The 22,279-nt window shown below is 42.4% G+C and overlaps 1 protein-coding gene across 1 annotated transcript in view; it reads left to right on the top strand.

Annotated features, from left to right (window-relative positions):
* Nucleotides 1-22,279, top strand: part of NCK1 (NCK adaptor protein 1) — a 68,361-nt gene that overhangs the window by 28,440 nt on the left and 17,642 nt on the right. The window contains exon 2 of the mRNA XM_081106195.1: nt 21,851-22,094. Within this exon, the coding sequence (XP_080962321.1) occupies nt 21,869-22,094 (226 nt within the window). The 5' untranslated portion in view covers nt 21,851-21,868. The remainder of the gene's footprint in view (nt 1-21,850; nt 22,095-22,279) is intronic.

Here is a 22,279-nt window from a genome sequence, read left to right as displayed (position 1 = left end):
TTTTATTTCTGGGGGGGAGGGCACAGAGTGTAGTGTACAGGTTCAACTTCATTTTATGTTCTTATGTGAATACAGTAGGTCCTCAGGTTACGTTGGAGATCTGTTCCTATGGCGCGATGTAACGTGATTTTTGCCGTAAATTGGAACCCACCTACATAAACACCCACGTCACTCACATGGAGCACATACACAGCAGTAATGAAGTGAAACAGTAAAAAAATTGAAAAGAAAGATAATAATTTCTGACCTTTACTTGTGGTAAATAAATAATAAAAAACATAAAGCGCGGAAAACCAAGATGGTGGCATAGGTAAACACCGGAGTTTGCTGCCTTGAACAACCACTTCAAAAATACAACTAAAAGACGGAACGGACATCGCCCAGAACCACAGGAAAGCTGGCTGAGGGGAAATTCTTCAACTAGAAGGAAAGAGAACAGCATACCAAGACTCAGAGGAGGCGCAGTGCGGAAAATACAAAGGTGCGGAGGTGCGCACGGAGCGGGCTGGTGGCTGAGGGAGCGGTTGTCATTTTCAATCGGGAGGGAGTCTCAGATTCTGAGCTCAAGTTCTGGGCAAGTCTCTAGGGACCCAGACTCAAACGGGAGAAGCAGGACTGTCTGGCATCGGTCGGAACGCGAGGGCAGCTTTCTCTCTGAGGTTTGCAGCGTTTGCTGGGACTCTGAGAGGCAGAGCCTCTGGGGACGGGACTGAGAGCAGCCATAACTGCTCCCTCCACCCACCCTGTTGATCCCGTGCGACCCGCCCCCCCAAGCCCTGCACAGAGCCATTTGCCAGATAGCCTCAGGCAAAGGCTAGATTAGCACCTCCCCAGAGGACAGAAGTTTTCCCACTGCAGACACAGCTGATTCTCACAGCCAGTTGGCCTGGAGGTCAAATCCCCCTAGTATTAACTACAACAATCAAGGCTTAACTACAACAAGACTGCACACAAAGACCACTAGTGGGTGCACCAAGAAAGCATAAAAAATGCGGAGACAAAGAAACAGGACAAAATTGTCAATGGAAGATATAGAGTTCAGAACCACACTTTTAAGGTCTCTCGAACTGTCTAGAAGCCGCCGATAAACTTATTGAGATCTACAAGAAATCTAATGAGACCCTCGATGTGATAAAGAACCAACTAGAAATTAAGCATACACGGACTGAAATAAAGAATATTATACAGACTCCCAACAGCAGACCAGAGGAGTGCAAGAATCAAGTCAATGATTTGAAATGCAAGGAAGCAAAAAAACACCCAACCGGAGGGGCGGAATGAAAAAAGAATCCAAAAATGCGAGGATAGTGTAAGGAGCCTCTGGGACAGCTTCAAGCGTACCAACATCAGAATTATAGGGGTGCCAGAAGATGAGAGAGAGCAAGATATTGAAAACCTATTTGAAGAAATAATGACAGAAAACTTCCCCTACCTGGTGAAAGAAATAGACTTACAAGTCCAGGAAGCACCGAGAACCTCATACAAAAGGAATCCAAAGAGGACCACACCAAGACACATCATAATTAAAATGCTAAGAGCAAAAGATAAAGAGAGAATCTTAAAAGCAGCAAGAGAAAGAAACTCAGTTACCTACAAGGGAATACCCATATGACTGTCTGCTGATTTCTCAACAGAAACTTTGCAGGCCAGAAGGGAATGGCAAGAAATATTCAAAGTGATGAATAGGAAGAACCTACAACCAAGATTACTTTATCCAGCAAAGCTATCATTCAGAACTGAAGGTCAGATAAAGAGCTTCACAGATAAGGAAAAGCTAAAGGAGTTCATCACCACCAAACCAGGATTATATGAAATGCTGAAAGGTATCCTTTAAGAAGAGGAAGAAGAAGAAAAAGGTAAACATACAAATTATGAACAACAAATATGCATCTATCAACAACTGAATCTAAGAATCAAGTGAATAAATAATCTGATGAACAGAATGGACTGTTGATTATAATAGAATCAGGGACATAGAAAGGGAATGGACTGACTATTCTTGGGGGGGAAAGGGGTGTGGGAGATGCGGGAAGAGACTGGATAAAAATCGTGCACCTATGGATGAGGACAGTGGGGGGTAAGGGCAGAGGGTGGGGTGGGAACTGGGTGGAGGGGAGCTATGGGGAAAAAAAAAGAGGAACAAATGTAATAATCTGAACAATAAAGATTTAATAAATAAAAAATAAAAATAAAAACAAAAAACCAAAAAACATAAAGCACATATGTACATATGTCGAAATGACGGAACCTTTTTTAATATATATAAATAAATGGGAGTTGGCGATGTAACCACAAAACGACGTACAACGAGTCCAACGTAATCCGAGGACTGCCTGTACTAGAGGCCTGGTGCACGAAATTTGTGTACAGGTAGGGTCCCTAAGCCTGGCCTGTGATCAGGGCTGATCGGGGCCTTCCAGCTGTCGGCCGGGCCTTCCTTTGTTCCTCGCCTCCCCGTGGTGGTCAGTGCACGTCATACCGAGCAATCGAACTCCCGGTCTCCCATTCGAAATCCCAAGGGGACACTTTGCATATTAGCCTTTTAGATATAGATAGAGATAGAGATAGAGATAGAGATAGAGATAGAGATAGAGATAGAGAGATATAGAGATATAGAGATATAGACATATAGATATGTTTTAATTTCTCTTGGTGTATTATTAGGAATGGAATTCCTGGGTTCTATGGTAACTATGTTTGACCTTTTGAAGGAACTGCTGAACTGTTTTCCAAAGTGGGTATACCATTTTACGTTCCCTCCAGCACTGTATGAGGGTTTTAATTTTTCCATGGCTTTTCAAATCCAAATTATATTACCTGCTGACTGGCTTATTTCAGAATTTCCTTGGCTGGTCTCTTTGGTGATAATCTCACTACTCTGCCTTTCTGCTGTCCCTTTTCACCAATCCATAATGATGCTTATACTATGTCATAAAAGTTTACAGCTGAAAGGAACTATCCTATCTAATAAAAGAGAAACATGGTAATTAGCGTACGACCACTACCCTTCCCATTGGCTAATCAGGGCGATATGCAAATCAACTGCCAGCCAAGATGGCTGCCGTCAGCCAGGCAGCTTAAAACTAACATGAGGCTTTCTTGCTTCAGTGACGGAGGAAACCAACGTTCCCCGCCTGCCTTGCCGGCCTCTGAGCCTGCAGTTGGAAACATTGTAACAAATATAGAAGCTAAACAAAACCCCAGAAACCTGCTTTCATCGAGCCGGGATCTCAGAGCTGGAGTTATACATTGTTTCAATTATAGAACCCAAACAAACCAGATACCTGCTTTCAGCAGCAGAGGCCTCAGAGCTGGAGCCAGAGCTAAAGCTGGCCCAGAATAAAAAAAAAAGAAAAGAAAAAAAGGAGCAGTTGGGAGCTTCAGCCCTCAGCCCCTCACCCAGACTGGCCAGGCACCCCAGTGGGGACCCCCACCCTGAAGGGTGTGTGACCAGCTGCAAACAGCCATCATCCCCTCACCCAGGCTGGCCAGGCACCCCAGTGGGGACCCCCACCCTGATCCAGGACACCCTTCAGGGCAAACCAGGCAGCCCCACCCATGCACCAGGCCTCTATCCTATATAGTAAAAGGGTAATATGCCTCCCAGCACCAGGATCAGCAGAGCCATGAGGCCTTCCAGCACCGGGATCAGTGTGACGGGGCAGCGCCCAAACCCCGATTGCCCTGCGGCTCTGTGTGTGACAGGGGGCGGGGCCACAACCTCCCTCTCCGTCCTGCTCTGTTCGTGACAGGGGAAGGCGCTCCAACCTCCTGATCAGCCCTGCTCTGTGCCTGATACGGGGGAGCTCCCCAACCCCCTGATCCCCCTGCGGCTCTGTGTGTGATGGGGGAGCTCCCCAACCCCCTGATTGCCCTGCGGCCCTGTGTGTGACAGGGTGCGGCGCCCCAACCCCCTCCCCCCCCCCCCATGGGCCCTGCTCTGTGCATGCCAGGGGGTGGTGCCGCAACCTCCCTATCGACCCTGCCTTGAGTGTGACAGGGGGCGGTGCCCCAACCCCCCAATCGGCTCTACCCTGAGCGTGACTGAGGGTGGCATCGAAACCTCCCAATCCGCCCTGCTCTGTGCATGACAGGGGGCGGTGCCTCAACTCCGCAATCGACCCTGCTCTGAGCCTGACCAGGGGCTGCACCTAGGGATTGGGCCTGCCCTCTGCCACCTGGGAGCAGGCCTAAGCCAGCAGGGCGTTATCTCCCGAGGGGTCCCAGACTGCGAGAGGGCACAGGCCAGGCTGAGGGACCCCCCCCCCTTACCCCCAAGTGCACAAATTTTTGTGCACTGGGCCTCTAGTAGATAATAATAGGAGTCAAGCTGTTCATTTTACAGTTGATAAAACTTAGAGATTTGACCTAAAGTTATACGTTATAGCATTAAGACTAGATACCCTACTATGTATATAGCTTTCATTTTGTTAAGTCATCGTGTTTTCCTTTTCTGTGTTGTAAAACTCTTTACTTGATTGTCTTAACCAGTTATCCTTCTCATCCTCTCCCCTAAAGTACAACAATCTAAAAGCGAAGGAGTTGTGTGCAGGTAATTTATTTGTGGATGTTTTTAGGGAACAAGAGTGAGGGACCAGAGTGAATAAAAAAAAGAAAAGCCAGTATAAGACTGTTATTGAATTATTCACTGCTGTTGCAACTAGGGCTCAATTCCAGTAGGAACTTCTGAGGATCTGGATCAGGGGTGGGCAACCCTTGGCACGCGTGCCAAACATGGCATGCCAGTAACTTTTGCTGGCACGCGAAACCCTCTCTTATAATCTTCCATTTACAATTTTTTTCTTAATATTGACTTTTTTATTTTTCAGATAAATTCAGTGTAGGTACATCTTAGATAAAGAAATAATCTTATATAACATGTATACATTAAAAAATTAATGTACTTTCATCATCATATACTGTGTTTTTGTCGCTCGAATGAATTTTATTATTTCTTCAAGGTTCTTCACATACGTACACCTTAAGAGATATCAAGTAGGCGTAACATGTTCTCAAAAAATTAGGGTTGGCATGCAGAATTTTGAGTCAGAGATTTTGCTGGTTTTGGCACGCACTCAAAAAAGTTGCCCACCCCTGATCTAGTCTCATATTTTCTACTCATCTGCTCTTGTTCTCCCATCAGTTGGCAGTTTCCCCAGTGTGGTATAAATTCTTTCTCCTTCCCTCCCCCACTTTCAGCTGCACATAAGAGCCTGCCAATTGTGTTCCCAGTGGTATCTCATTTCATTGCCTCAGGAAGTCCCAGAGCAGAAAGCAAAAGAATCACAGTGAGTAATATGGGGAAATTTAGTCAGATCTACCTGGAATCATTAGCCTAAGTTTAAGATTATCATGGTCAGTAGAATGATGGTCTCCCAAAGATGTCTCCAGTCTAGTCTTCTAAAATTGTGAATATGTTACCTTGTATGGCAAAAAGGACTTTGCGGATTTTCCTGGATTATCTATCCCTGGGCCCAGTGTAATCACAAGGAATCTCATAAGAGGAAGGCAGGAGTGTAAGAAAGAAAGTGGCAATGGAAGCTGAGGTCAAGATGATATGGCTGGGGGCTAAGGAATTAGCATAGAATGGATTTTCCCCTAGAGCAGTGGTTCTCAATCTTCCTAATGCCCCAGGACCCTTTAATACAGTCCCTCATGTTGGGGTGACCCCCAATTTCATTGTTACAAATTGAACATAATTAGCCCTGACTGGTTTGGCTTAGAGTGTCGACCTACAGACTGAAGGGTCCCGGGTTCGATTCTGGTCAAGGGCATGTACCTTAGTTGCTGGCACATCCCCAGTAGGGGGTGTGCAGGAGGCAGCTGATTGATGTTTCTCTCTCATCGATGTTTCTAACTCTCTATCCCTCTCCCTTCCTCTCTGTAAAAAATCAATAAAATATATATTTTTTAAAAACAACAAATTGAACATAAGTAAAGCATAGTGATTAATCACAAAAACAATATTTAAATGTTAACGTAAAAAAACCCATTGAAACCTGTAAAGAATTTTTTGTGAGTTTATTTGAGCCAAACTGTTGACATATGCCGGGAAGCAGAACCTCAACTAATTGGGATAGTGCTCCGGAGAATGGTGGGGTTACATTTGTATTTATACATTTGCAATCAAAGGAGGGACATAGGTGGGTTACATGAAATTCATTGGTGATAGATTAAGGAGGAGGGATAAAGCAAAGCAGGGAAATCCTTGGGATTGGATAAAAAGTAAAATGATGGACGCATACTTAGGTGGGTGCAGGATCAATTAACATGATAATGAAGGAATTTGTGGTATCTGTCCTGGCGCCCAGCGTATCTGGTTGTTCCCCAGGGGCTCCAGAAAAAGGGAAGCTACAAGTTACCCAGACATTTCAAAGGTGTGTTATTATAGATGCAAAAAGACAGACAGGCTCAGTTAAGGTAAAGGTTGACCTTGTCAGTGAAGATACTGCCCTAGGATGTAACTGCCCACCATAACTGCTTTTAGTTAAAGTTTAATTTCTGACCATCCTTTGTGGTTACTTTAGGTCTCTGTGTTTGCAAGACCGCCATGCAGGCCTCCCCTGAGATTGTCAGGTCAGCCAGCATGTGGCCCCTTTCGTTCACATAATTACATATGTGTTCTCCGATGGTCTTAGGCGACCCCTGTGAAAGGGTCGTTCGACCCCCAAAGTGGTCGCGACCCACAGGTTGAGAACCGCTGCCCTAGAGCCTCCTGTGGGAATACAGACTTTGATTTTAGCTCTGTAAATCCAGTTTCAACCTTCTTATCTCTAGTACTTAAAGACAATAAATTTGTGCCCTAACCGGTTTGGCTCTGTGGATAGAGCGTCGGCCTGGGGACTAAAGGGTCAAGGGCATGTATCTTGGTTGCGGGCACATTCCCAGTGGGGGTTGTGCAGGAGGCAGCTGATCGATGTTTTTCTCTCATCTGATGTTTCCAACTCTATCCCTCTACCTTCCTCTCTGTAAAAAATCAATAAAATATATTTTTTAAAAAAAAGACAGTAAATTTGTGATTTTAAAAATTAATTTATTTTCCAGTTATAGTTAAATTTGTGTTTTAAGCCACTAAATTTGTGGCAATTTGTTACACAGCAATAGGAAGCAAATACAGCTAGAATCAAAGGAGAGGCCAACAGCAAGAGGTAGATTCTCTCAGAAATTTCTTATACTTCATCTAAATGACTTGAGATGTGGGGGTTGACTGAGTAGGTTTCATTAATTCAGATAATTGGATTGATAGTGGTACTATTTACTGAATTATAAAACACAGATGCAGAAACTGCAGGGAAAGTTAAGTGTGAGGTGCTTAAGGAGTAGACATGCACAATGCTTTACAATTTAGCACACATTTTTATACTTAGGAGTTTTTAAGTACTAGTGTACTGGTTTCCTGTAACTCCAATGGGTCCTATTGTATGCATAGGCCAAAAGGATAATGGGAGGCACAATAAACTTTAATAGGGCTAAGTGGTAATGTCCTAAAACTGTTTTTGAATAAAAATTATATAAGCAATGGTGGGCCTGAGAGGAAACATTAGAATTAAGGGCAATCCTAGCCAGTTTGACTCTGGCTAGAGTGTCAGCCTATGGACCGAATGATTCTGGATTCGATTCCAGTCAAGGGCATGTACCTCAGTTGCAGGCTCTTCCCTGGCCCCTGCCCTGGTCGGGGCTTGTGCAGGAGGCAAACAATTGATGTGTTTCTCTCACATTGATATTTCTCTGTCTTTCCCTTTCTCTTACACCAGCGGTTCTCAATCCGTGAGTCGTGACCCCTTTGGGGGTCAAACGACCCTTTCACAGGGGTCGCTTAAGGCCATCGGAAAACACATATATAATTACATATTTTTGTGATTAATCACTATGCTTTAATTATGTTCAATTTGTAACAATGAAATTGGGGGTCATCACAACATGAGGAACAGTATTAAAGGGTCATGTGGCATTAGGAAGGTTGAGAACCACTGTCTTACACTCTCTAAAAAAATCCATGGGCCCTAGCTGGTTTTGCTCAGTGGATGGAGTGTCAGCCTGCGGACTGAGGGGACCCACCTTCCATTCCGGTCAGGGGCATGTGCCTTGGTTGCGGGCACATCCCCAGTGGGGCGGGGTGGGGTGGGGTGCAGGAAGCGGCTGATCAATGTTTCTCATTGATGTTTCTAGCTCTCTGTCCTTCTCCCTTCCTCTCTGTAAAAAAACAATCAATAAAATATAAAGAAAAAATATTCTCAGGTGAGGATTTAAAAAAAAGAATTAAGGACAGCAATTAATGTGAAAGATACTCAAATGTTATGGTTAAAATCATGTTAAATATGTCTGGGATTTCAGGTGACCACAGTTTGGTGTGTCAGGAGAATATGGTTGCTAAAAATGATGCCATAATCTTAACCTTACTTATACTGTACAGTATGGGGAAATGGTAGTACTATTGTTCCTGAGATGTGTGTATTCTTTTGAGAATATGTACAACTTGAGTGACACTTTTAAGAGACATAGTAATCTATGTATATAAAAAGCTAAGTGTCCATACGTCCTACTGACTGATAGCTATGACACACACTGACCACCAGGGGGCAGATGCTCAGCGCTGGAGCTGCCATGATGCACACTGGCCATTTAAAAATAAACAATACCATGGACCTGACACTGACAAATAAATACTCCACTTCCCCCAAGTGGGACACAGGCCCTGCCACCACCCCAGAGTGACACCCCACCAAATCACAGCCTACACTGCCAAGACCCCATGGCACAAAATGCAGCGCACAGCCCAGAAATGGTTGCTATGGGCTCCTGATAATGACGTCATGTAGCAACGCCTGGCTTCCTCTCCCTAGCGACTAGCTTCCTTTGAGTTTCTTCAGCCCAGGAACCTGACTTGCTTTATAGCCAGGTGCAAACATTTTACAGTTTAACCAAATGTCTGTGAAGCATTTTCTGGTGCCTCATCTCATTTGATCCTCACAGAAGTCCTGGAGTAGGTAGATAGGAGACTCGGTGGAATACTATTTTCTTTTTATTAGCCAGAAAACGGAGATTTAGAAAGCTTAGAAACTTGACCCGACTGAAAAGAAATAAGAAATGGTGGACCTTGAAAATGACTTCAGGTTTTCTCACTGTGCAGAATATAGTCAAAACACTGCTGCCATTAAATATTTTACCCTTTGTTTTCCCTACATGATCTACATTAATAATCTGCTTCGTGTTGATGCTTACTGCTGTGTTGCTGACAATTACCTGAAAGAGAAGATGAGGTGCTTCCCTGGGCTGGAAAAAGTTTAGCTAAATCAGAAAGCAGGTCTAATTAAGTAAGTTTATTCTATATATATAAAAGGCTAAGTTGACTCACACATGCGCGATACATATAAAGCTCTTGCTGGCACCAGTCTCACGCGTGTGTTTCATTGTCAATAATTTGGTTGACATTTCTCATAGAAAAAGGTCAAATAGCAATATTGAAATATTTCTTCTAATTAATTTCCTTTTAATGTGCACGAATCCATGCCCCGGGACACTAGGTAGAATATAAAAGAATAAAGATTGCCCAGTGGGTGTGGCTCAATGGTTGAGCTTCCACCTATGAACCCCGTGGTCATGGTTTGATTCCTATTCAGGGCATATGCCCGGGTTGCAGGCTCAATTCCTAGTAGGAGGCATGCAGCAAGCAGCCAATCGTTGACTCTCTCTCATCATTGATGTTTCTCTCTCTCTTCCTCTCTGAAATCAATAAAAATATATTTTTTAAATGATTGGAATAGTGGTAATATACAGGGGTTGGCAAAAGTAGGCTTATAGTTGTGAGTACACAAAATACAAGTTTATTCTTATTATTTACTAGCTAGAGGCCCAGTGCACAAAATTCATGCACTAGTAGGGTCCCTAGGGCTGGCTAGAGATCAAGGCTGCTGGCTAGAGATCAAGGCTGCCGGCTGGGGCCTCCCTTCCCCAGCTGCCAGCTGGGGCCTTCCTTCATTCCGTGCTGCCCCCTGGTGGTCAGCGCACGTTATAGTGAGTGACCGAACTCCCAGTCTCCTGGTCAAACTCTTGAGGGGACACTTTGCATATTAGCTTTTTATCACTATAGATTATTTATTTGTATTACATCTGTAAACCTACTTTTTGCCACCTCTTGTAATGAAAATACTTAGAAAACACAATACAAATCTGGTTTTGTTTAGTCCAGAAAATTTAAGGAGGAACTTAGATCATAGTTTTGGCACTCAAAAGAGACTTTTTGATCTTATCTGATTCAGTTCTTTTGCTTTACAGATAAGAACATGGAGTTTCTGGGAGGTTGATAGGACATTCCCAGAGTCATAGCTAATGGCAGAACAGTGTCTAGTACAGAATTATGAAGTTAAGAAAGTAAATTGAATGTATCATAAGCATATTTTATTTATAGCGGCATTAAAGCACGACTTGGACTAGGTGCAAACTCTTGCAAGTAATATATGAACATGGCTTAAAATGTCAAATAGTGCTAAGCGGCACCTCTCAGCCCTCCAGATTAGGGATAGCTGGAGGAAGCTTAGATACAGTGAAGATAGAAGAGAATTAGTCTTTAAGACCTAGTCCTCTGTATGCAGTAATCGAAGTTTGCAAGAACCTGTGGATCATTGCTTCACTTTATTTAAGAATAATAACTCAGGCCTGACTGGTTCCTATTCTTCTTTTTCCCTTTTTTTACAGAATATGTTTTTATTGATTTCAGAGAGAGAAAGGGAGAAGGAGAGAGAGATAGAAACATCAATGATGGGAGAGAATCATTGACTGCTACCTTCACGCCCCCTACTGGGGATCCAGCCTGCAATCTGGGCATGTGCCCTTGACTGGAATTGAACCCGGGACCCTTCAGTCCACAGGCTGACACTCTATCCCAGCCATGGGCAAACTATGGCCCGCGGGCCGGATCCGGCCCTTTTGAAATGAATAAAACTAAAAAAAAAAAAAAAGACCGTACCCTTTTATGTAATGGTGTTTACTTTGAATTTATATTAGTTCACACAAACACTCCATCCATGCTTTTGTTCCGGCCCTCCGGTCCAGTTTAAGAGCCCATTGTGGCCCTCGAGTCAAAAAGTTTGCCCACCCCTGCTCTATCCACTGAGCCAAACCAGTTACTGCTGAAGACTAAATAAGACTTTATAAAGTGAAAAGACAGGTGGTTTTATTAGTCCAGTCAGAGGTGGTTAAATATATAAACAGTAGCAGCACATTTAACCTAGTTTATAGAGGTAGTTAGCATATTTTATGATGTTAATGGAAGCAGAGTATGTTAGCATTAAAGATAAAATAAGATTAGCAAAGAAACAGAACTTTCCCCACTAGTCTGTAAACTCTTCCACGACAGCTTTAGCTTTATGAGCTGGATAGCTCATACTGTGCCTGGCATATAGTGGGACCTCAGAAAACCTGGGAAACATCTTTCTAAGTAAAAGCTTGGTAAAAATCAGCGATTTGATTGTGATGTGGCAAGGTGGTTTATTTGTGATGCAATATCGAAAGAGTTCTCCTGGCTTTCCAATGTCCCATTTCGTCCATGCCGCCGTGGAAAAAGTCCAATTGAGTCTTTATCAGGGCAAAGGCCAAGGCCAATGTCCAGAGCTTCTGCTTCATTTGGGCCTGCATGGCCTTTCTCAGGCTCCAGGTGGCCACTAGACCCACAGGGTCGCATGCTCCCAGGAAGAAGAGACCACTCAGGGCGAGTGCGGTTACAGTCCCAAGCAAGAGAGAGAGAGAGAGAGAGAGAGCACGCGCGCTTTGTTCTCCTGGGGTTTTAACCAGGAGATTATTCAAAATAGCCAGTCAGCTTCTCAAACCTTCATGGGCTTCTGATAGGGTGCACCCACTGCTGAGTGATCCTTTCCCCAGATAAGACTGACAGGTCTCCATGGTCACCTATACCCCTTGCACCATTTTGACTTTACTGCGTATATGTTTACCTGCCCTTTTGTTCTATCCCTTCCCCCAGTCATCTGCTGGGAATGGACTGGTGGTTCCCTGAGCTGTAGCTTCCTGGTGAAGCCAACAGGCCTCTGTTTCCCAGCTGAATATGCTCACCAATTTCTGACTCCCTTTTGCTTCCTTTCCCACATTAATATCTAGCTAACAGTACCAGTTTGGCTGTATATGAGGGAGTAATTTTTTACTGGGTATAGAGTTTCAGTTTTGCAAGATGAAAATTGTTCTGGCAATGGATGGCTATACTTGTTCATCAACATTGTAAATATATTTGATGCCACTTAACTGTACACTTAAAAATGGTTCAGATGTTACATTTTATATGGATTAGTTAGGTAAGGCTGCCATAGCAAAGTATCACAGACTGGGTGGTTAAACAACAGAAATTTATTTTCTCAAAATTCTGGAGGCTAAAGTCTGAGAGATCAAGTTGTTATCATGGTTGTTTCTTCGGAGGCCTCTCCTTGGCTTGTAGATGGTTGTCTTCTCCCAATGTCTTCATATAGTTTTCAAATGGAGCATGTCTGTGTTAAAATTGGCTCTTCTTATTTTATTACTAGTGTCCCGGAACGTAGATTCATGCACATTGAAAGGAAATTATTAGAAGAAATAATTTAATATCGCTATTTGCCCTTTCTTTATAATAGAAGTGTCAACCAAATTCACGATTGACATTGACAGATCAAAACACATGTGTGTGATTGGCGCCAGCAAGAGCTTTATATGTATCGCGCAGGTGCGAGTCAGCTTAGCCTTTTATATGTATAAAATAAACTTGCTTAATTAGACCTGCTTTCTGATTTAGCTAAACTTTTTCCAGCCCAGTGAAGCACCTCATCTTCTCTTTCAGGTAATTGTCAGCAACACAGCAGTAAATACCAACATGAAGCAGATTATTATTGTAGATCACGCAGGGAGAACAAAGGGTAAAATATTTAATGGCAGCAGTGTTTGACTATATTCTGCGCAGTGAGAAAACCTGAAGTCGTTTTCAAGGTCCACCATTTCTTCTTTTCAGTCGGGTCAAGTTTCTAAGCTTTCTAAATCTGTTTTTCTGGCTAATAAAGAGAAAATAGTATTCCACCGAGTCTCCTATCTACCTACTCCAGGATTTCTGTTAGGATCAAATGAGATGAGGCACCAGAAAATGCTTCACAGACATTTGGTTAAACTGTAAAATGTTTGCACCTGGCTGTAAAGCAATTCAGGTTTCTGGGCTAAAGAAATTCCAAGGAGGCCCTGACTGGTTTGGCTCAGTGGATGGAGCATTGGCCTGCGGACTGAAGGGTCCCAGGTTCGATTCCAGTCAAGGGCATGCACCTTGGTTGTGGGCACATCCCCAGTAGGGAGTATGCAGGAGGCAGCTCAATCGATGTTTCCCTCTCATCGATCTTTCTGATTCTCTCTCTCCCTTCCTCTCTGTAAAAAATCAATACAATACATTTTTTTTAAAAAAAGCAATTCCAAGGAGTCCAGTTTCTAGGGAGAGGAAGCCAGGCATTGCTACGTGACATCATTACCTGGCACCCACAGCAACCGTTTCTGGGTTGGACTGGGCTGGGCTGGGCTGTGGGCCACATTTTGCGCCATGGAGTCTTGGCACCACTGGCTGCGATTTGGTGGGGTATCACTCTGAGGTGGTGGTAGGGCCTGTGTACCACTTGGGGGAAGGCAAGTGTTGCTTTGTGGGCGCCAAGTCCATGGTGCCCTTTCTCTGTAAAGGGGCAGTGTGGGTCATGGCAGTTCCAGCGTTGAGTATCTGCCTCTTGGTGGTCATTGTGAGTCAGCGACCGGTTGGACGGTTGGGCACTTAGCATATTAGCTTTTTTTATATATAGATTATTTTTAAATATCACCTGAGGATATGCTTAGAGGAAGGGGAAGGGGTGGGGAAGACTGAGAGACTTATAGGTTGCCTTCCATACATGCCCCAATTGGGGATCGAACCCACAATCTACCTGTGTACCTTGACCGGGAATTGAACTGTGGCAGCCTTTTGGTGCACAGGGCGATACTCAACCAACTGAGCCACTCTGGCCGAACCAAATTATAATGACACTAGTCATACTTGATTAGGATCCACCTATTTTACCTTAATTACTTCTTTAAAGAACTTAACTCCAAATATAGTTATAGTCTGAGGTACTGGAGGATAGGACTTAAGCATTTGAATTTTGGGGGTGGGGTGGGGGTGAAATTCAGCCCATAATAGGTATTTTATCACAATTTTAAAAATATATGTAAGGGAATATAATCAATAATACTGTAATAACTATATGGTGTCAGATGGATACTAGACTTACTGTTACTTTTGTTATAGACCTCTTAGCACTACGTGACATTTTTTTAAAATTTTTTTATTGTTTAAAGTATTACAAATAGTAGTACATATGTCTCCTTTTTTTCCCCACTGACCTTTCCCCGGCCTCCCCTAACCCCTGGCACATGCCCTCACCCCACAGCACTACGTGACATTTTAATTCAGAGAGGGTAATAAGTAAAATTTTGTGATGCTTCACAAAGTAATCATATAGGGAGTAATGCCTAAGACATTAAATAAGTTGTTGAAATAGAATTATAGTTGATATTTTTAGAGAGCAGGATTTTTGCTTGATGTGCCTATAGTTATTCTCAGGCCTTAGCTCAGTGTATTCTTCATCTGTAATAACTATTTAATAACTTTTACCTTTGTCATTATTTTGTGCTTTTTCATATTGGGGATATTTCCAAAGTGATATTTCCAAAAGTGAATAATATAGGGTGGCATTTTATTTGATCCATCATTTAAAATAAAGGCCTTATTTTAAGTAGCCTTTGTTTCAGACTAGCATGTAATTTTTAATTTCCCCATGCTGGGTTTCTTGTCTATGTTGTTTCATTAATAAGAGTATTTAACAATTAAAATAACTAGACAAAATAGTAAGGTATAATACATTGAATAGAATAAAATTATCTTATGAATTGCCTTGTCTTTTTGCATTACTTGTAGAATATTGAAGTTACTTATTTGGGGATTTTTCCCTCTTAATTGTTTACTGAGAGATCTATAGCCCAACCAAACTTCCGGAGTTAGTCACTTGGGTATTGTCACTCTGCTGATTTTTATCAGAAACAGGAAATTGTCAAGTTACATGTCAAAGTACGACAGACTCTAAAATTGTATTTGTACTTGCCTGAGAGATTTCCCTTTAGAATTTTTTCTATCACTAGCTGGTTCCTTTTTCCTCAGAATATAACAACTGGCTTGCCAAAAATGGTGATATTTGTCATACATAGCAAACAGTGCCCTTTCGCATAGTTTACATGTCATACACAATATGATTGGTAAAATGATTTGACAAACTTAGTGCCATTAATCTGTAGATATACCGAATTAATTTGTAAAAGTAGGTTGGGGAAGAACATGTTTTTAGGTATTTGTCCTGATGTTATTCCCATATTTAGATGAGCAGAGTTCCTAAAGTAGACCTTTTAGGGAGTCTGTAAGGCCAAAACTATTTTCATATACTGGGATGTTAATTTTCATTTTCACTCAAGTTTCCAGAGACTGCATGAAATGCAATGATATTTTATAAGATGTCAACATTTGGAAGATCTGCAAAACTTAGTGAATGTATATTGCATGGTGACATAAAATTATAAAAACAGGTCCATTTAAAGTATAAGAAAGTGCAATGAATGTTTTCTGCTATATATTTAGTTTAAATATAGTAAGATTCATACGTTTTTGAGTGTGAAGGAGATTAGACATATCGAGAGGCAAATGACTTCTTTAGTAAAAGATTTGTTTTTGCCTTAAGCAGCCCTGTCCATTGTTCTTGTATATCTGAGTTAACATACCTTGTGCATGGAAGTTAACACACTTTGTGCATCTAAGTTAATCACTACCACAGCCTGAATGCAGAACAGTTTCTTCACCCCCTCTCAAGAAAATAAAATTTTCTCATGCTTTATAGTCAGACTCTTACCCTCACCATTAACCTATGAAAACCACTAATCCCTATAATTTTGCCTTTTCTAGAATGTCATACATAGCCTTTTTTTAAAAAATATATTTTTACTGATATTTTATAAAGAGGAAGGGAGAGGGATAGTGAGTGAGAAACATCGATCAGCTGCCTCCTGCTGGGTATGTGCCCGCAACCAAGGTACATGCCCTTGACCGGAATCGAACCTGGGACCCTTGAGTCCTCAGGCCGATGCTCTATCCACTGAGCCAAACTGGTCAGGGCCATACATAGCCTTTTGAGTCTAGGTCAGTGAGATTGCTGTGTCATATGGTAAAGGTATGTTGAACTTGAAGCTGTCAAACTGTTACCCATAATGGTTGTACTACTTTTGCATTCCCACAAGCAATGCATTATTTCCAGTTGATTAGCATCCTCATTGGCAACTTAGTACTTTTTTTTCTTTGTTTCCTTCCCTATCTTTATCTTTATCTCTCTATCTCTGTATCTCTATCTTTCCTCTCCCCTATTTCTTTCCCCCTTTCATTCTTCTCCACCTCTCTTCTCTTCGTAAGCCATTTAATAGCTGTGTAGTGATATCACTTGGTGGTTTTAATTTTCATTCCTATAATGACTAATGAATTTGAGAATCTTTTCATGTGCTTATATGCCATTCAGATTCCTTTTTTGTGTGTGAAATATCTGTTTATGTTTGTTCTCTATTTAAAACTATTAAATACTTACCTGTGTTTCCCCTATGGCTTTGCTGAGTGCAGCTCAAGGCAGCTCTTGCTGTGCTACAATCACATGCCAGTGGCTCTCCTGGCCTGGGCCCCACATCTTTGGGTTGAAACCCAGGCAATGGCCCCTTTTGAAATGGAGGAGGCAGCCTTTGTGGTTCTTCTTTCCTTGTCTTGAAGAATATCTGTGGTCTTATCCTGTAAAATCTAAGAAGACTGGCCAACAATCTTCCATTATTCCTTCCTGATTTCTGCCAGTACAGATTGCCTTTGTCATAATTTTGTGGTTTTTCATATTGTGGATGTTTCCAAAGTGATATTTCCAAAAGTGAATAGTGTAAGGTGGCATTTTATTTGACCTATCGTTTAAAATAAAGGCCTTTATTTTAATTAGCATTTGTTTCAGACTAGCATGTAATTTTTAATTTCTCCATAATTACGGTGGCTGATTGAGTCTGGTATTCACACCCAAACTAATGTATCAAAGAGTCCCGTCCCTTGGCCGTACATACCTTTAGAGTTCATAACATATTTTTTGCAATATGGATAGTCTGAGAATTTTCCAACATTTAAATTAAATTTCTGCTTCCCTTTTGATTAACAATTCATCTTTATGTTTTTTCTCTTCTCAAATTTTACTCTGAGCATCCAAGAGAAGTAAAGTTACACTTTCAACACTTTGCTTAGTAATTGCTGCGGCCAAATAGCCAATTTCATCCTCACAGTTATACCTTCCACAAAACCCTAGGACAGTGGTTCTTAACCTGTGGGTCGAGACCCCTTTGGGGGGTCTGACGACCCTTTCACAGGGGTCGCCTAAGACCATCGGAAAACACATATATAATTACATATTGTTTTTGTGATTAATCGTATGCTTTAATTATGTTCAATTTGTAACAATGAAATTAGGGGTCACCACAACATGAGGAACTGAATTAAAGGGGCGTGGCATTATGAAGGTTGAAAACCATTGATTTAGGTGCTTCTAAAAGTACACCCAGAGAGGTCTGCTCCCATACTGAGGTTCTCTCTCTTTTCTTCCCACAGGATAACCATTTTTTGGTTTTATCTTTTTAGTGTTTCTTTGTGAATAAAGATAAATTGGAAATTCTAATTTTCATGCTCCCCCACAACAAAATATGTACACACATTATGTATACTTGTGAATGCTGCATCCGTCTGTGGCTAGGGTTCAAGGTCTGGAGAAGGGGCTGCACACAAACGGATATACTAGATAAGAAATATAAATTTAGAAGGCATGGGGGAGTCAGGCGGAGACCTTACTCTCTAGCGGAGATGTTCCCTGAATCTCCAGACCCATAGCTTTTTATTTACTAGAATACACATTTGCCCTTTAGCAAAGCAAACACACATTTGAATGGCAAGGTTTGGTAAACAATAAAAGATGATCAGGTTAGCGGATTGTCTTCAACCATTCAGCCAGCAGCAGGGTAATACAATGCTGATTTTCAGCCCTTGCTGAATATCAGAGTCCATTAGCCTTCCAGGGACTTCTCTCATTTATATGACTGCTGGTCTTTGCCTCCAGGAATACTATCTGAACCTTGACAGTATATGTTGAGTTGAAGCTTAAGGTTTATATAATTTTGTAAAATATTGCCAAATTCCCTATCCATAGGCTGTTAATCTTTTTATATTCTCAACTAGAGGCCTGGTGCACAAAAATTTGTGCACTTGGGGGGGGTCCCTCAGCCTGGCCTATGCCCTCTCGCAGACTGGGACCCCTTGGGGGATGACCACCTGTTGGTTTAGGCTCGCTCCCTGGGGAATTGGGCCTAAGCTGGCAGTCAGACATCACTCTGGCAGCCCGGGAGCCCTCGGGGGATGTCCACTTTCCAACGGGAAGCAGGCCTAAGCTGCATTTGGACATCCTTACCGCTGCCTAGGAGGCAGGAGAGGCTCCCACCACCACCGCTGTACTGGCAGCCATCAGCCTGGCTTGTGGCTGAGCAGGGCTCCCCCTGTGGGAGTGCACTGACCACCAGGGGGCAGCTCCTACATTGAGCGTCTGCTCCCTAGTGGTCAGTGTGTGTCACAATGACCAGTCAGTCCCAGTCTTTCTGCTGTTAGGGTCAGTTTGCATATTACCCTTTTATTATATAGGATCGAGGCCTGGTGCACGGGTGGGGGCCTGCTGGTTTGCCCTGAAGGGTGTCCCGGATCAGGGTGGGGGTCCTGCTTGGGTGCCTGGCCAGCCTGGGTGAGGGGCTGATGGGTGTTTGCAGGCTGGTCACACCCCCTTTAGGGTACGGGGTCCCCACTGGGGTGCCTGGCCAGTCTGGGTGAGGGGCTAAGGGCTGTTTTCAGGCTGGCCAAGCCCCCCAGGGACAGAAGCTCCCAGCCTCTCCTTTTTTTCTTTTTCTTTTTTATTCTGGGGTTTATTTACCTTCTATAATTGAAACGTTGTTGCCTTCGGTGGAGCTCAGAGCCGGCCGGGAAGCTTGGCTTCCTCCATCACTGGAGCAACCAAGCCTCCTGCTCGCTTCAGCTCCATGGCTGCTGGCTGCCATCTTGGTTGGGTTAATTTGCATATAGTTGCTCTGATTGGCTGGTGGGTGTGGCTTAAGGCATAGCAAAGGTACAGTTAATTTGCATGTTTGTCATTTATTAGATTAGATATATGAGAGTGATTACTTCCTGATAGCCTTGCCAACAATCTGTGTTGTCAATCTTTTGGATTTTTGCTAACCGGATAGGTAAAAAATCATATTACGGAGCAGTTTTTATTTGCATTTCTCTATTACAATGAGATTGAACATCGTTTCCCAAACTTAAGGGACATTTGCATTTGTTTTCATATGTGTATATTGTACTTGTTTTTAGAGCTATTGAAGTTGTTTATAAAAATTATTTTTTGAATGTCTGCAGTATCTATAAGTATAACTCCCTTTCTTTCCTAGTATTTGGTTGTGCATCTTCCTTTTTTCATTACTGAATCTTACCAGAATTATATCCATTTTGTTAGTTTTGACAAAGAGCTACCTTTTTGTGGTTGGTTTTTTTGGTTTAGGTTTTTCTTGTTAGTTTTTTTTTTTAGCTTTTGTCCTCTATGTTTATTTTCTGTTTCATTAAGTCCTGCTTTTATTTGTATTATTTCCTTTTATCTACCTTTTTTATATTCTTCAGCATTTCTAACTGCTTAAGAGACATGCTCAGTTCATTAATTTATTTTTAGTTTTCTTATTTTTCTGTTGTAACTGTGTACAACTAAGGACCTACTTTTGCCCCACCCTATTTATTCCTTTTGCTGCACCCCACAGGTTGGCAGTATAGTCTTTATTACTTTACTTTTAATATTTTTTAAATTCTGTTATTTATTTTCTGACACATGAGTTTTTAGAAATTTCTAAACGTGGTTTTTTAAAAAGCTATCTTTCTGTTATGGTTGTCAGAGAATGTGGTTGTAGGATATCAAGTACATTAAAGTTCTTGAGACTTTTTTTAATTGCCTGGCATTTGATGAATTTTTATATTTGTCTGTTTGGAAATTAGAATAAAAGTATAATATGCTAATTAGACCAGATGGCCAAACGACCTTCTGGATGACCTTCCAGATGAAGCTGAGGCAGCTGCCACGGTTGCAAGGGCCAAGCCCCTTGCACGAATTTTGTGCATCGGGCCTCTAGTATTTTTATGTTTACTAGAGGCCTGGTGCATGAGATTTGTGCACTGATGAGGGGGGTTATCCCTCAGCCCGGCCTGTGCCCTCTCGCAGTCCAGGACTCCTCAGGGGATGTCTGCCTGCCGGCTTAGGGCCGATACCCCGGCAGGCAGAACCCCTCTCGCAATCTGGGGCTCTCACAGCTCTGGCCCCTCGCTCCTTACTGCTGCTACGCTCGCCAGCTGTTAGCTGGGCTTCTGGCTGAGCAGCGTTCCCCTGGTGGTCAGTGCGCATCATAGGGACCGGTTGTTTTGCTGTTTGGTCGATTTGCATATTACACTTTTATTATATAGGGCTAGAGGCCCAATGCACGAGATCTGTGCAAGAGTAGGCCTTTTCAGCCCCTTACTGCCTCGGCCCTCACAGCCCCAGCTTTGTCTGGAAGGTCATCCTGCTGTTTGGCTATTCAGTTGATTTGCATATTATGTGCTTTTATTATTATAGACTAGAGGCCCGGTGCACAAAATTCGTGGGGGGGGAGGGGGGGACCCCTCAACCCAGCCTGCACCCTCTCCAATCCGGGACCCCTTGGAAAATGTCCAACTGCCAATTTATAGGGCCTAAGCTGGCAGTCGGACATCACTCTCACAGTCCAGGACCGCTGGCTCCTAACTGCTCACCTGCCTGACTGCCTGATTGCCCCTAATTGCCCTCTCCCCTGCCGGCCTGATCACCCCAATTGCCTCCCTCTGCCGGCCTGGCCGCTCCTAACTCCCCCCCGCCCCCCCGCCAGCCTGGTCGCCCCACTCAGCCTGCTGTTTGATCATTGTTATTACTGTTACAGTGTCCCAGACACTTTGCATATATCTCTATTATTAAAATAGATTATTATAGATTAGTTCAAACTACATGGTTATGATATCAGTTCTGTTCTAGCTTTACTAATTTTTTGGTCTCCTTTATTTATTAACACATTGTTTGCGGGTAGTTTTTATCGTGCGCTAACAGGTGACACCGGCCATTTTTGCTAATTTTTTGCGCAAATGGCAACGTTCAGTAAAATTACTATAACTTTAGTTTACGTATTTATACGTTACCCGCATTCTACCGCTAGTCTATAAAAAACGTATTAATACGTGTCCCGCGCTCTACTACACTGGTAGAACGTATAAATACGTAAAATGTATAAATACATTTCCCGCATACAATGTGTTAACTGAGATAAATATGTTGTTAAAAATTGTCCTCTGTGACCATAGATGTCTATTTTTCTTTGTAGTTCTAGTAATCTATTTTGGAGCTATGTCAATCATAAGTATAGAGGTTATAGGCTTTTTATCACTGTATAGTAAACTTCTTTATTATCAGTAATGGTTTTGCCTCAAAGTCTTTTAGTGTGTTATTAATATAGCTAAACCAATTGTGTTTTGATTTGTATTTGCTTGGTGTATTTGTTTTTTCATATTTTTACTTTTAACCTTTCAGTGCTCTTAGGTTTTTTAGGTGTATCTCTTTTGAAAAGTATGTAGACTGCTATTATTTACATCTTAAAAATATTTTCTATGTGGTTACAGTGCTGAAGCTGCTGAAAGATGGCAGAGGAAGTGGTTGTAGTAGCCAAATTTGATTATGTGGCCCAACAAGAACAAGAGCTGGACATCAAGAAGAATGAGAGATTATGGCTTCTAGATGATTCTAAGTCTTGGTGGCGAGTTCGAAATTCTATGAATAAAACAGGTTTTGTGCCTTCTAACTATGTGGAAAGGAAAAACAGTGCTCGGAAAGCATCTATTGTAAAAAACCTAAAGGATACATTAGGTAAGTTATTCTTGTACTAAAACAGCAACAATACTTTCTTTTAAGTAGATGTTAGAGCTTGGTTCTTTGTACATAATTTTGGCAGCAGTGGGCAGATCTGACTAGAAAAGGGCTGAACTGGAATTTTAGCAAGACAAGGTAAGTTTGGCTCATAGTAGGTGTTCACATCAGGAGACCAGTGGACG

This window comes from Myotis nattereri, assembly GCF_964212035.1.
Source record: "Myotis nattereri genome assembly, chromosome: 14".
NCBI lineage: Eukaryota > Metazoa > Chordata > Mammalia > Chiroptera > Vespertilionidae > Myotis > Myotis nattereri.
This window is presented reverse-complemented; position numbering and strand designations above follow the sequence as displayed.